At 40.3% G+C, this 15981-nt stretch overlaps 1 protein-coding gene across 1 annotated transcript in view; it reads right to left on the bottom strand.

Moving 5' to 3' along the window:
- LOC110493964 (V-set and transmembrane domain-containing protein 2-like protein) overlaps positions 1-15405 on the bottom strand; it is a 73276-nt gene extending 57871 nt beyond the window's left edge. Inside the window, exon 1 of the mRNA XM_021568597.2 lies at positions 15068-15405. Within this exon, the coding sequence (XP_021424272.1) occupies positions 15068-15185 (118 nt within the window). The 5' untranslated portion in view covers positions 15186-15405. The remainder of the gene's footprint in view (positions 1-15067) is intronic.
- Between the last annotated feature and the right edge of the window lie 576 nt (positions 15406-15981).

The raw sequence follows: 15981 nt of genomic DNA, 5'->3' as shown, positions 1-15981 counted from the left end.
TCCTTGGGATGTTTAAAGCTTGGGAAATCTTTTTGCATCCAAATCCGGCTTTAACTTCTTCACAACAGTATCTCGGACCTGCCTGGTGTGTTCCTTGTTCTTCATGATGCTCTCTGCGCTTTTAACAGACCTCTGAGACTATCACAGTGCAGGTGCATTTATACGGAGACTTGATTACACACAGGTGGATTGTATTTATCATCATTAGTCATTTAGGTCAACATTGGATCATTCAGAGATCCTCACTGAACTTCTGGAGAGAGTTTGCTGCACTGAAAGTAAAGGGGCTGAATAATTTTGCACGCCCAATTTTTCAGTTTTTGATTTGTTAAAAAAGTTTGAACTATCCAATAAATGTCGTTCCACTTCATGATTGTGTCCCACTTGTTGCTGATTCTTCACAAAAAAATACAGTTTTAAATCTTTATGTTTGAAGCCTGAAATGTGGCAAAAGGTTGCAAAGGTCAAGGGGGCCGAATACTTTCGCAAGGCACTGTATATATATATATATATATATATATATATATATATATATATATATATATATATATATATATATATATATATCACCGATCCTCCACCAAATTTCACACTGGGTGCGAGACACTGTGGCTTGTATGCCTCTCCAGGTCTCGCACCCACTGTGAAAGTTGGTGGAGGATCGGTGATGATCTAGGGATGCTTCAGCAAGGCTGGAATCGGGCAGATTTGTCTTTGTGAAGGACGCATGAATCAAGCCACGTACAAGGTTGTCCTGGAAGAAAACTTTTTCCAGCTGGACAATGCTCCATGCCACACAGCCAGGTCAATCAACGTGTTGATGGAGGAGCACCTGATCAAGAACCTGTCATGACCAGCCAAATCTCCAAACCTGAACCCCACTGAAAACTTCTGGAATGTGATCAAGAGAAAGATGGATGGTCACAAGCCATCAAACAAAGCTGAGCTGCTTGAATTTTTGCGCCAGGAGTGGCATAAAGTCAACCAAAATCAATGTGAAAGACTGGAGGAGAGCATGCCAAGACACATGAAAGCTGTGATTGAAAATCAGGGTTATTCCACCAAATATTGATTTCTGAACTCTTCCTAAGTTAAAACATTAGTATTGTGCTGTTTGAAAATGAATATGAACTTTGCATTATTTGAATCCTACAGGCGAAGAACCATATATGTGACATTTAAAAAAAAAATGAGATATACATAAAAAATCATTATTGGACACCATTTTTCTATAGTGAACCGGTTTCACAAGCTTTCCACGCGCTAATTAACAATAATTTTAAATTTAAAGATAGGCTCTCGTGGAATAACCGTTTATGTGCACCACTCAGAATGGACGGACAAGCGCACAACCTTTCTGTTGCTGATGAAAATCGCAGAAATGTGGGAAAGAAACGTAAAACAAAACTAAAAGAATGGAAAGACAGGCAAAGGAAGATCTTACGGGATGCGGGAAAACCCTATACAAATCGTAAGGGTCAAGAAAAAACTGGGAAAAGCTGTCCAAAAGAGGTATGTGGAAGAACCGTATATCAAACAATCAAGCTAGCTAGCTATAGAGTACAGTAACTAACATGTATGTTCTGGGTTGTCTAATTTGTAACTATAGAGAAAACATATTAGCTAAAGTTCGTTGGCTACTAACTCATACATTATCGTTACAAATGTTATTGCTAGATTATAGAAGAAACATAGCTAGCTACTTTTTCTCCGTCCACCGGATGATTCGACATGGCTACAGTAGCTAGCTAGTTACACTGTATCCTGCAGGGAAGAGCGTGTTCCACGACGTGCAGAAAGGATTGTGGAAAGTTGACTGATGAACGCAAGCTGCATCTGTTCAACAGGTTCTATACTGTCCCATACGAGAAACAACAAGCGTTGATTCTCTCCGGCTTAGAACAGGTTAGAAATAAGACAAAACGCCTATTATTATAATAGCTATATTGAACACTTGCATAGTTTAACTTTGACAGTAATGATACGTACATTAACATTAACTCTAAAAGTGCTGTGTTACACAATGTTGCAATACAAACTCATTCTGTGTATAGATTGGGAGTGTGTGAAAGATGGAGGTCCTGATCAAGCAATATCCTGAATGTGCTACAGTATATTAAATTCTGAATTCATCATTGTCAATTTTTATTGCAGCATGAGGTGAAACGGAGACGTAAACCTGAGGATACAAAGGAGAACAAACGACGGAAACAAACCTTCAAATACCATGTACAGCAAGCAGGCCAGAGATTGAATGTGTGCAAGGTTACTTTCATGTCTGTGTTCCAGCTAACCAACAGCCATCTTCAGGCAAGTGAAAATATGAATTAATGTCTATATGAATATCAATTACAAACATATTGTATTCTCTGTACAGATGCTGACAGATGCTGTGGGCAGAATAACAACTGGCGGATGCTCAATCTGATGTCGATGCTCGTCTCTATGGGTTACTTTACCCAAGTTGAGCAGAAGTTCATGGTCTCTGGTCATTCTTTTCTTCCTTGTGATCGATCTTTTGCCACCATCGAGAAGAGGCGCAAGGTGTCAGTCCTTCATACACCTATATGATGTTTCAAAGATGATACTTGAAGCACAACCAGCAAAACCATTCAAGGTGATGAGGATGCAATGTGAAGACTTCAGGCACCTCCCAGATTCTGTCCTCAAGCGACCAGCTGGACTACAGATCACCTCAGTGAGGTGGTTAAAAGTCACAGGTATTGCACAGAGAATAGTTTACTAACATCCCATCAACACGCAACATGTTGTTCTAACAATAAAATATCCTAATGCTTGACTGTGAAAGTTGTTATTGATGTCAGGAACTTAAAATGTTTCTGTTCTAATTTCAGTTGAGGATCCTTGGAATCTGTACGCCAAACAGAGCCACAGTCTATTTGAGGGATGGAAGTCGTGGCTGATATCCAAACCAAAACAAGGAGCTACACCTCAACCTCCCTATTTTGCAAGCCACTACCCTAGAGCATATGAGAGTCCTCTGCCCATCAAAAAAAAACAAGTACCAAGATCTGATGACCATGCTCAACTACTTGCCAGCTGCTGCACGCTCTTTTTATGAATCTCTGCAGAGTGAATAATTTGTTGTTAAACCAAGCTACATAATTAAACATTTTTTCTGTGAGTTTATGATCCCCTGAACCTGTATACTGTAGTATGTTGAATCTGTATACATTTCAGAAGACATGTCACCCCTATTGTAGGAAATTAAATGTATCGTAGGTGTTTTCTATGTGAATCAATTTGTGTATGATTTGAACCAGCACAATATATTGAATTAATTTAATTTTAAGATGTTGTTCCTAGTGTAGAAAATGTTATGTACAATGTGTTCTGTTGATAATTATTTTGTGTGATCATTTGAACCTTTTTTTAATCTGAATGAATTAAAAACAAATAAGTCATCACATACAGTATGTGAGTATTCATTTGATCTTGATTCCCTTTTTTTATTCATTACAATATACACTGTCTCTCTGTCACCACATTTAGCATTAACTCTAAGCAGTTAATACTTATTTACTGCTGTCATCTCAGTGCAGAAGGACATTTCTTGCCTTTAGCATGGGTTTAACGCAATTCACAACGTAATTGCTGATCATAGTGTTAAACACAAAGAGAATGGTTTTCTGAACGTTTTGTAATATTGACCTTCGGGACCTGCATAATGGACATGCATATTGGCACATCACATTTATCCCTATTTGATATTTACAAGTTGTGCTTGTTTTGATTGAATTAATTTAATTGTATTCTATTTTGGTAGTTCTATGGTATGTTCACATTGAGGGCTTCATTTTAAATGAGACTAAGATTTCATGACTCAACTTTTAAAAAAAGTAATCATTGCTAAAGTTGATAGACCACCTTTAAATGAACCTCCATACAAATGAATTAACTGCATATTGCATTTAAGTTATTTACATGAAGGGCATCTGTACTTGAAAGTACTTAAAACATCATATCAGGTGTTAAAAAAGGACATCTTACAAGAGTCATGAAAAATGTCACATATACTGTTCTTCCACAAACTGAAATCATCACTGGAGATATACTGTTCTTCCACATTCTAAAAATTAAAACGGCAATAAAAAAAATATTATTTGAAATAACAAAAAAATATTAATTGTTGTTGGAAGATATGGGTATGGTGAATTATTTCTCAACCATAAAACACCTAATGTGGTACACACAATTAATAATATAAAAATAACTGATTATCTTAAAATTGAAAAATTGTCACATATATGATGGTTCTTCGTCTGTAGGGTTCATTTGAGGTCTGAACACTCTGCATCTTTGTTGTTATTTTGACCAGTTGTCATTTTCTGCAAATAAATGCTCTAAATGACAATATTTTTATTTGGAATTTGGGAGAAATGTCATTAGTTTATAGAATAAAACAACATTTTTAATTTTACCTAAACACATACCTATAAATAGTAAAACCAGAGAAACTGATAATTTTGCACTGGTCTCTTAATATTTTCCAGAGCTTTATATATACATATATATATATACAGTGGGGCAAAAAAGTATTTAGTCAGCCACCAATTGTGCAAGTTCTCCCACTTAAAAAGATGAGAGAGGCCTGTAATTGTCATCATAGGTACACTTCAACTATGACAGACAAAATGAGAAAGAAAAATCCAGAAAATCACATTATAGGATTTTTTATGAATGTATTTGCAAATTATGGTGGAAAATAAGTATTTGGTCACCTACAAACAAGCAAGATTTCTGGCTCTCACAGACCTGTAACTTCTTCTTTAAGAGGCTCCTCTGTCCTCCACTAATTACCTGTATTAATGGCACCTGTTTGAACTTGTTATCAGTATAAAAGACACCTGTCCACAACCTCAAACAGTCACACTCCAAACTCCACTATGGCCAAGACCAAAGAGCTGTCAAAGGACACCAGAAACAAAATTGTAGACCAGCACCAGGCTGGGAAGACTGAATCTGCAATAGGTAAGCAGCTTGGTTTGAAGAAATCAACTGGGGGAGCAATTATTAGGAAATGGAAGACATACAAGACCACTGATAATCTCCCTCGATCTGGGGCTCCACGCAAGATTTCACCCCGTGGAGTCAAAATGATCACAAGAACAGTGAGCAAAAACCCCAGAACCACACGGGGGGACATAGTGAATGACCTGCAGAGAGCTGGGACCAAAGTAACAAAGCTTACCATCAGTAACACACTACGCCGCCAGGGACTCAAATCCTGCAGTGCTAGACGTGTCCCCCTGCTTAAGCCAGTACATGTCCAGGCCCGTCTGAAGTTTGATAGAGAGCATTTGGATGATCCGGAAGAAGATTGAGAGAATGTCATATGGTCAGATGAAACCAAAATATAACTTTTTGGTTAAAACTCAACTCGTCGTGTTTGGAGGACAAAGAATGTTGAGTTGCATCCAAAGAACACCATACCTACTGTGAAGCATGGGGGTGGAAACATCATGCTTTGGGGCTGCTTTTCTGCAAAGGGACCAGGACGACTGATCAGTGTAAAGAAAATAATGAATGGGGCCATGTATCGTGAGATTTTGAGTGAAAACCTCCTTCCATCAGCAAGGGCATTGAAGATGAAACGTGGCTGGGTCTTTCAGCATGACAATGATCCCAAACACACCGCCCGGGCAACGAAGGAGTGGCTTCGTAAGAAGCATTTCAAGGTCCTGGAGTGGCCTAGCCAGTCTCTAGATCTCAACCCCATAGAAAATCTTTGGAGGGAATTGAAAGTCCGTGTTGCCCAGCAACAGCCCCAAAACATCACTGCTCTAGAGGAGATCTGCATGGAGGAATGGGCCAAAATACCCATTTTGTGAAAACCTTGTGTGAAAACCTTGTGAAGACTTACAGAAAACGTTTGACCTCTGTCATTGCCAACAAAGGGTATATAACAAAGTATTGAGATAAACTTTTGTTATTGACCAAATACTTATTTTCCACCATAATTTGCAAATAAATCCATAAAAAATCCTATAATGTGATTTTCTGGATTTTTCTTTCTCATTTTGTCTGCCATATTTGAAGTGTACCTATGAGGAAAATTACAGGCCTCTTTCATCTTTTTAAGTGGGAGAACTTGCAAAATTGGTGGCTGACTAAATACTTTTTTGCCCCACTGTAAACGGTTTGTACATCAGTAGTTATATAGGATGAGCCATGACGAGAATACAGTATAGTGAATACATATAAAGTCAAATCAAATTGTATTGGTCGGATACACGTATTTTGCAGATATTATCTGAGGTTTGTTACTCCAACAGTGCAGTAACACCTAACAATACAAAACATTACACACAAAAAGTATGTAAACATTATTAAAGTGACAAGTGTTCAATGTCTCTATGCACATAGGGTGAAGCAGTCTCTAAGGTGCTGGGTAGAGTACCAGGTGGTAGCCGGCTAGTAACAGTGTCTAAGGATCAGGAAAGGGTACTGGGGGGAGGCCGGCTAGTGATGACTGTTTAAAACCTGTTTGAGATAGGGGGCAGCATTTTCACGTTCTGATGAAAAGCGTGCCCAGAGTAAACCTCCAACTACTCAGGCCCAGAACCTAATATATGCATATCATTAGTAGTATTGGATAGAAAACACTCTGAAGTTTCTAAAACTGTTTGAATGATGTCTGTGAGTATAACAGAACTCATATGAAAGGTGAAAACCTGAAGAAAATCCAACCAAGAAGTGGGAAATCTGAGGTTTGTAGTTTTTCAACTCATTGCCTATCAAATATACAGTGTCTATGGGTCATATTGCATTTCCTAAGACTTCCACTAGATGTCAACAGTCTTTAGAACATTGTTTGAGGCTTCTACTGTGAAGTGGGGGAGAATGAGAGCTGAATCAACCAGAGGCCTGCCAGAGTGCCATGAGCTGATCACGCGTGCACACGTGGGAGCGACCTGCGTTCCATTGCAATTCTAAAGACAAAGGAATTATCCAGTTGGAACATTATTGAAGATTTATGTTAAAAACATCCTAAAGATTGATTCTATACTTCGTTTGACATGTTTCTATGAACTGTAATATGACTTTTTGTACTTTTCTTCTGAACTTTCGCCTGGACTTGCCCACGCCTCGTGAGTTTGGATTTGTTTGGACTTTATCGAACTAAAAACAAACATTTATTGTGGATCTGGGATTCCTGGGAGTGCATTCTGATGAAGATCATCACAGGTAAGTGAATATTTTAACTACAGTGCCTTGCGAAAGTATTCGGCCCCCGTGAACTTTGCGACCTTTTGCCACATTTCAGGCTTCAGACATAAAGATATAAAACTGTATTTTTTTGTGAAGAATCAACAACAAGTGGGACACAATCATGAAGTGGAACGACATTTATTGGATATTTCAAACTTTTTTAACAAATCAAAAACTGAAAAATTGGGCGTGCAAAATTATTCAGCCCCTTTACTTTCAGTGCAGCAAACTCTCCCCAGAAGTTCAGTGAGGATCTCTGAATGATCCAATGTTGACCTAAATGACTAATGATGATAAATACAATCCACCTGTGTGTAATCAAGTCTCCGTATAAATGCACCTGCACTGCGATAGTCTCAGAGGTCCGTTAAAAGCGCAGAGAGCATCATGAAGAACAAGGAACACACCAGGCAGGTCCGAGATACTGTTGTGAAGAAGTTTAAAGCCGGATTTGGATACAAAAAGATTTCCCAAGCTTTAAACATCCCAAGGAGCACTGTGAAAGCGATAATATTGAAATGGAAGGAGTATCAGACCACTGCAAATCTATCAAGACCTGGCCGTCCCTCTAAACTTTTAGCTCATACAAGGAGAAGACTGATCAGAGATGCAGACAAGAGGCCCATGATCACTCTGGATGAACTGCAGAGATCTACAGCTGAGGTGGGAGATTCTGTCCATAGGACAACAATCAGTTGTATATTGCACAAAGCTGGCCTTTATGGAAGAGTGGCAAGAAGAAAGCCATTTCTTAAAGATATCCATAAAAAGTGTTGTTTAAAGTTTGCCACAAGCCACCTGGGAGACACACCAAACATGTGGAAGAAGGTGCTCTGGTCAGATGAAACCAAAATTGAACTTTTTGGCAACAATGCAAAACGTTATGTTTGGCTTAAAAGCAACACAGCTCATCACCTTGAACACACCATCCCCACTGTCAAACATGGTGGTGGCAGCATCATGGTTTGGGCCTGCTTTTCTTCAGCAGGGACAGGGAAGATGGTTAAAATTGATGGGAAGATGGATGGAGCCAAATACAGGACCATTCTGGAAGAAAACCTGATGGAGTCTGCAAAAGACCTGAGACTGGCACGGAGATTTGTCTTCCAACAAGACAATGATCCAAAACATAAAGCAAAATCTACAATGGAATGGTTCAAAAATAAACATATCCAGGTGTTAGAATGGCCAAGTCAAAGTCCAGACCTGAATCCAATCGAGAATCTGTGGAAAGAACTGAAAACTGCTGTTCACAAATGCTCTCCATCCAACCTCACTGAGCTCGAGCTGTTTTGCAAGGAGGAATGGGAAAAAATGTCAGTCTCTCGATGTGCAAAACTGATAGACATACCCCAAGCGACTTACAGCTGTAATCGCTTCAAAAGGTGGCGCTACAAAGTATTAACTTAAGGGGGCTGAATAATTTTGCACGCCCAATTTTTCAGTTTTTGATTTGTTAAAAAAGTTTGAAATATCCCATAAATGTCGTTCCACTTCATGATTGTGTCCCACTTGTTGTTGATTCTTCACAAAAAAATTAAGTTTTATATCTTTATGTTTGAAGCCTGAAATGTGGCAAAAGGTCGCAAAGTTCAAGGGGGCCGAATACTTTCGCAAGGCACTGTATATTTCTGACTTTTACTGACTCCACAACATGGCGGGTATCTGCATGGCTTGTTTTTGTGTCTGAGCGCCTTACTCAGATTATTGCATGGTTTGCTTTTTCCGTAAAGCTTTTATGAAATCTGACACAGCGGTTGCATTAAGGAGAAGTATATCTATAATTCTGTGCATAATAGTTGTATCTTTTATCAAAGTTTATATTGAGTATTTCTGTAAATTGATGTGGCTCTCTGAAAATTCTCCAGATGTTTGAGGCACAACATTACTGACCATGAAGCGCCAATGTAAACTGAGATTTTTGGATATAAATATGAACTTTATCGAACAAAACATACATGTATTGTGTAACATGAAGTGCTATGAGTGACATCTGATGAAGATCATCAAAGGATAGTGATTCATTTTATCTCTATTTCTACTTTTTGTGACTCCTCTCTTTTTCTGGAAAATGGCTGTGTGTGTTTTTGTGACTAGGCTCTGACCTAACATAATCATATGGTGTGCATACGCTGTAAAACCTTTTTGAAATCGGACACGATGGGTAGATTAACAAGAAGTTGGTCTTTAATTTGGTGCATTGCACTTGTGAATGTATGAAAGTTACATATTTCAAAAAAACATTTTTGAATTCCGCGTTCTACCTTTTCAGCGGAATGTTGTCGAGGGTTTCCGCTAGCAGAACCCCTAGCCGTAAGAATTAACAGGCTGATGACCTAGAGATAGAAGCTGTTAATCAGTCTCTTGGTCCCAGATTTGACGCACCTGTACTGTGTCCTCCTTCTAAATGGAAGCGGGATGAACAGGCCATGGCTCGTGTGGCTGATGTCCTTGATGAACTTCTTGGCCTTCCTGTGACACCAGGTGTTCCTGGAGGGCAGGCAGTGTGCCCCCGATAATGCTTTGGTCTGACCTCACCACCCTTTGGAGAGCACTACGGTTGTGGACGGTGCATTTGCCATAACAGGTGGTATTGGTATTTGGTGTTTATTAGGATCCCCATTAGCCGCTGCAAAAGCATCAGCTACTCTTCCTGGGGTCCGCATGAAACATGACATAATACATAGTACAGAACATTATTAGTCAAGGACTGAAATAAATACATCTAAAATGTCACACATAGCCTACATATCAAAACATACACCCAATATCTAGGTCTAATACATACAGTGGCGACCCGTCATTCAGGGCAGGTTGGCCCCACCTGTTTTGTGCATCACACTTTTAGGTTATAAATAAATACATATTTAAATATATATTTCTTTTTTAATTGGGGGGCTTGTCTGTTTTGCTTGATATTTTGGCATTAATACATGTCACATATCAGCTTGCAAACAATGTAAAAAAAATGCATTATGAGTTAATAAAGCCGTATACAAACATGGTCTCTTTTTTGATTTCTTGAGTAAGGCAGACTAGCTCAGTGCTTTCTGTGGTGGTGGGGCTAGCCAGCAGAAAATACAGAGAGTTGAGCCTGATTGGCTCAGTTTTCTGTCATGATTGACTCAGTTATCTGTCACTCATGGACAGTACATCATTCCCAATTCTAAGGTTAGAGCTCAAAAATGTTTGCCCCTTGGGTTCTGACATAAAGTTATTTTAGAAGTGCCCATCCAAGAAGTCAGTAGAAACCACATTTGTTTAAGTAAGTCTGCCATATCAGCTATGTTTTTCTGTGTCGTGGCTTTGCTGGCATGCATCCCACTTTATTTTGCCCCACCAAGATGTACATGCTAAAATCGCCACTGAATACATAGTACAATGCAAATTACAATACAAGATATATAAAATGGCTGTCTCTTCACTGTCCCATTTGTGCAGTCAGGTGTTATTTTACCTGTTTTTTTGAAACTGGTTTTATTTCTAGCTTGAGTTACCTGGTGTGGCAGAGAGTTATATGTAGTCAAATCAAATCAGACTTTATTTGCCACATGCGCCGAATACAACAAGTGTAGACTTTACCGTGAAATGCTTACTTACAAGCCCTTAACCAACGGTGCAGTTCAAGAAGAAGAAAATATTTACCAACAAAGCTAAAATAAAAAGTAATACTAAAAAGTAACACAATAAGAATAACAATAACGAGGCTGTATACCAGGGGCACTGGTACAGGCTAGTTGAGGTAATCTGTACATGTAGGTTGGGGCGAAGTGACTATGCATAGGTACCTAACAAACAGCAAGTAGCAGCAGTGTACAAGGGGGGGGGGGGTAGAAGCTGTACTGGGCCATTCGCACTACCCTCTGTAGCGCTTAGTGGTCAGATGCCGGGCAGTTGCCATACCAGGCGGTGATGCGACCGGTCAGGATGCTCTCGATGTGCAGCTGTAGAACCTTTTGAGGATCTGGGGACCCATGCCAAATCTTTTCATTCTCCTGAGGGGGAAAAGGTTTTGTCGTGCCCTCTTCACAACTGTCTTGGTATGTTTGGACCATGATAGTTCGTTGGTGATGTGGACACCAAGTAACTTGATACTCTCGACCCACTCCACTACAGCCCCGTCAATGTTAATGGGGGCCTGTTCAGCCCGCCTTTTCCTGGAGTCCACGATCAGGTCCTTTGTCTTGCTCACATTGAGGGAGAGATTGTTGTCCTGGCACCACACAGCCAGTTCTCTGATCTCCTCCCTATAGGTCGTCTCATCGTTGTCGGTGATCAGGCCTACCACTGTTGTGTCATCAGCAAACTTAATCATGGTGTTGGAGTGGTGTTTGGCCACGCAGTCATGGGTGAATAGGGAATACAGGAGGGGACTAAGTACACACCCCTGTGGGGCTCCAGTGTTAAGGATCAGCAGGGTAGACGTGTTGTTGCCTACTCTTACCACCTGGGGGTGGCCCGTCAGGAAGTCCAGGATCCAGTTGCAGAGGGAGGTGTTTAGTCCCAGAGTCCTTAGCTTAGTGATGAGCTTCGAGGGCACTATGATGTTGAATGCTGAGCTGTAGTCAGTGAACAGCATTCTCACATAGGTGTTCATTTTGTTCAGGTAAGAAAGGGCAGTGTGGAGTGCGATTGAGATTGTGTCATCTGTGGACCTGTTGGTACGGTATGCGAATTGGAGTGGGTCTAGGGTGTCCGGGAGGATGCTGTTGATGTGAGCCATGACCAGCCTTTCAAAGCACTTCATGGCTACTGACATGAGTGGCACAGGGCGGTAATAATTTAGGCAGGTTACCTTCGCTTTCTTGGGCACAGGGACTATGGTGGTCTGCTTGAAACATGTAGGTATTACAGACTCGGTCAGGGAGAGGTTGAAAATGTCGGTGAAGATACTTGACAGTTGGTCCGCGCATGCTTTGTGTACACGTACTGGTAATCCGTCTGGCCCAGCGGCTTTGTGAATGTTGACCTGTTTAAAGGTTTTGTTCACATCGCCTACCGAGAGCGTTAGCCGATGTCATGGCTCTATTTAATACGTTGCGTTTCCCAGCCTCTGTTCTGGACCTGACGACTGTGAAGAGACCTCTGGTTGCATGTCTTATGTGGTACCGAAGAGTGTCTAAACTGTGTGCCAACTGCTTGAACAGACAGTTTGGTACCTTCAACACAACAGTACATTGCACCAACAGTAATGCAGACAATCTCTCCTCAACTTTCAGCCAGGAGAGACTGACATGCATGTTACGGACACTATCCCTCTGTTTACATCTAAGTGCAACACGTGCTGCTTTGTTCTGGACCAACTGCAATTGTCCTTCTTAGCTGCACATGACCACAAAACTTGAGATGTCACGAAGGCAGAGCAACACCCTATCATGGACAGACCTCTTCCCGTTTTAGCAACCATTGAGTCTATATGTTTTGACCAATGAGTCTATATGTTTTGACCATGACAGCTTGCTATCTAGGGTTACACCCACCAGTTTAGTCTCCTCAACTTGCTCAATAGCCAATAGGTACAGTGATAGAGCCCGGAAGGATGCTCTCAATGGTGCATCTGTAGCCTCCTGAGGTTGAAGAGGCGCTGTTGCAGCTTCTTCACCACACTGTCTGTGTGAAAGGACCATTTCAGGTTGTCAGTGATGTGCACGCAGATCAACTTGAAGCTTTTGACCCTCTCCGCTGCGGCCCCGTCGATGTGGTTGGGGGCATGCCCTCTCTGCTGTCTCCTGTAGTCCACGATCAGCTAATTTGTTTAGTTGACGTTGAGGTACGACTTAACCTCAGTGGGATGCAGCTCTCATTTCGGTTGAGAAGCCAGTCACCTCCAAGAGTGAAACAAAAGGCTATTTTTTTCCAGGTCACCAAAGAGAGAACAGCTAATGGAGATAGTAGGATCTGAGTTATAGCTACGCTACAGTAGCCTACTTTGAAATGATGAGCTTTCCCCTTTTATGAAATTCACACCCTGAGCCATTCTCTTTTGTGGCTGGTTACACGTAAGACCGGGGAGAGAACATTGCAGTTTAACCCCATTTTAATTAACTCCCTCTGGGAGTGATGCGTGTAATCGATTTTTCTACCCATCCAAGATTGTCAATTCATCCAGCGCCAGTATACGCTACACTCATTCATATTGATTTGGCTAAAGCTGACGCGCTAAGGACAGAGAGAGAGAGAGCGAGAGAGAGAGAGAGAGCTCCTGGGACAGAATAGGGAGACACAATGATAAAGTGTTTATCGCAGACGATCAAATTAAATTGTATAGCAGCCTGCAGTTAGAGCCAAAATACTGTAGAAACATCTTTGTGACAGGGAATATGGCAGAAATGCAGTGCCACACCAATTAGTAAGCTTCTACTGAGCTACATTTTATCTGAGTATGTACAAGCACGCTCATTGCTGGTAAGGTATTGCTGTTAAAATAATGCATCAACATATCATTGCTGTTCTTGTCCATTTGTGTTCTGCATTTTGTCATGTTCTATGTTTTGTGTCAACCCCAGGAAAAATAGCTGATGCTTCTTCAACAGCTAATGGGGATCTGAAAGAAAATCTGAAAAAAAATCATGAAATCATTCAAAAAAAGTCCAGAAATCTTAATAAGATAAATTGGTTTATTCACGTTTCCTCCCAACCTAACTCCAGGGTCTCAGGGTGGTGGCTCATTAACATTATGAAAACTCATTTTTGTAGATAACATGATTGATTGATTAATACAGATTTTAAACTATTGCTTTGTCTGTGCAATCCATTACCAATGTCTCACATAGGACCTTAGAATAGGGAACGATTACACACATCCATTGTCTCTGAGCAGGTGCTGGCTACTAAAAAAATCAATTAGAAAGTGAAATGAGACTCTGCACACTGCGCTCCTATGTGAGGTCTTTTTATTCCCATAGTAACTTCCTAAGTAAGTCATATATTTACCCTCAACATACCTTGACTAGTGCCCTCACACCTGCCATATACGGGTCTGAATCACCTGCCACCTATCTACTCCTTCCCTCCAAAAATCCTCCCCTTAAAATCCCACCTCTGCCAACAATGCACCCCCCTGCCACCCTTGATTTCACAGCACGCAAACGAAGCAAAAGTTGAAAAAGAAAATATATCCTACAACAAAACTTAAAATGACATGGATGATTTATAGCTTTGGGACAAGAACATTGATTTCCCTCTTGTCTGTGTTGTTCTGTCAGTAAATTAGCCCAAGATGCACCGCTACCTAACTGGAAATACCATATACGAAATCCAACAGCAATAGCTCAAAACAGTTGCTCCAAATATAGCATTGTCAGATATCAAGTTTGAACTGCCCCTCACAAAATGGTCTTTGAGGTCATACAATTGTATTGCACAGTTGGATTAATGTAACAGTTGTTCCGGGTTGAACTCATTCCCATTTTCAATACTCAAACGTGCCATATAAAGGAATGTTGCGTTCATTAATATCACACATGTTTAATGTATTATAATAACAAAGCAATCTTCACAGATACAGGCTACACAGTCCAGGGAAGTCTTAAGAGCCAAATTGATAAAAAATGCTATTCTGTCATAAAGATGTTAATGATTGAAGGATTTATTTTATTTACGTGTCATACACCTAGCTACCGGTGCCCGGCACACATGGGCTTACAATACACTATTAATGTGTGTCCCAGATAACTTTATACGCTAAACAATAGTCGCAACTATCATCACCATCTTGACATCAGTCAACCCCACCCAATCAGAATAGTCGCGTGTGCATGGAACAATGTATCAGTTGTATTAAATATGCAACATAATGAATTGGCTACATAATTACCGACGGAATTAAACCTACCATTTCCAGATATATGATTGTCCACCTCGGTTCGCACAGTCGGTTTGTATGCGGCGTTAAACTGAATATAGAGTCCCATATAATGTAAAATCCATATTATCACTCCAAATGCTCCCATTGCTTTTGTTCTTGTTTCAAGTCGTGGACGAAAAACTCACATTAGGCGGAGCACGCTCACTAAATAGTATCCAAATCCTTCCTGGATGACAGCACCCTCGGAGATTAGATACAAAATAGCACCGGACAAAAATTGCGCTATGAGGCGCAAGGTGTACCCTATTCGCCTGCGGGATATTATCAGCACTGGTTCCCTGTATTTCTGCAAGCAAGCACCTCCAGTAGAGGCGGACGGAGAAATACATGGGGACAAGTGCAGTGGCTTGCAGAGAAAGTCATTTAGGCGGAGGGATCTAGAAAAATTATAGGCCTACTGTTATTAACTTTTATAACAAGTTACATTCGGCGATCTGAGGTTTTAACATCCTTTATTCTGAATAGTCATTATAAAAAAAATATATGTTCAATAGTCAAAGCTCCTGTACTGTTATTCTTACTTCTTTACACATATATGTCTTTACTTGCTATATAGCCAACTCAAAAAGGTAGGCTAATGTGTATTTTTCTGGGCATAGGCAACGTTTACAATTGCAGTTGGCCTGTATTGCATTCTATATACCTAGCATGGCATAGCAATCTATCTATTCATCAGTTTATTCAAGACAGACCACGACATTCAAATCTCGACAAATCATAGAAAAAAATGCAGCTCAAAATCATTCCACTATAATATAATTGTTATATTTGGTATATTTGATCAAATGTGATATTGGGTTAGGCATATGATTCTCAGCCTACTGCAAACAGATTGATTCCATATAAATGCTACTTTATGCAAGACTGTCCTTTTCCAAACC

The sequence above is a fragment of the Oncorhynchus mykiss genome, chromosome 17 (assembly GCF_013265735.2).
Source record: "Oncorhynchus mykiss isolate Arlee chromosome 17, USDA_OmykA_1.1, whole genome shotgun sequence".
Taxonomy (NCBI): Eukaryota; Metazoa; Chordata; class Actinopteri; order Salmoniformes; family Salmonidae; genus Oncorhynchus; species Oncorhynchus mykiss.
This window is presented reverse-complemented; position numbering and strand designations above follow the sequence as displayed.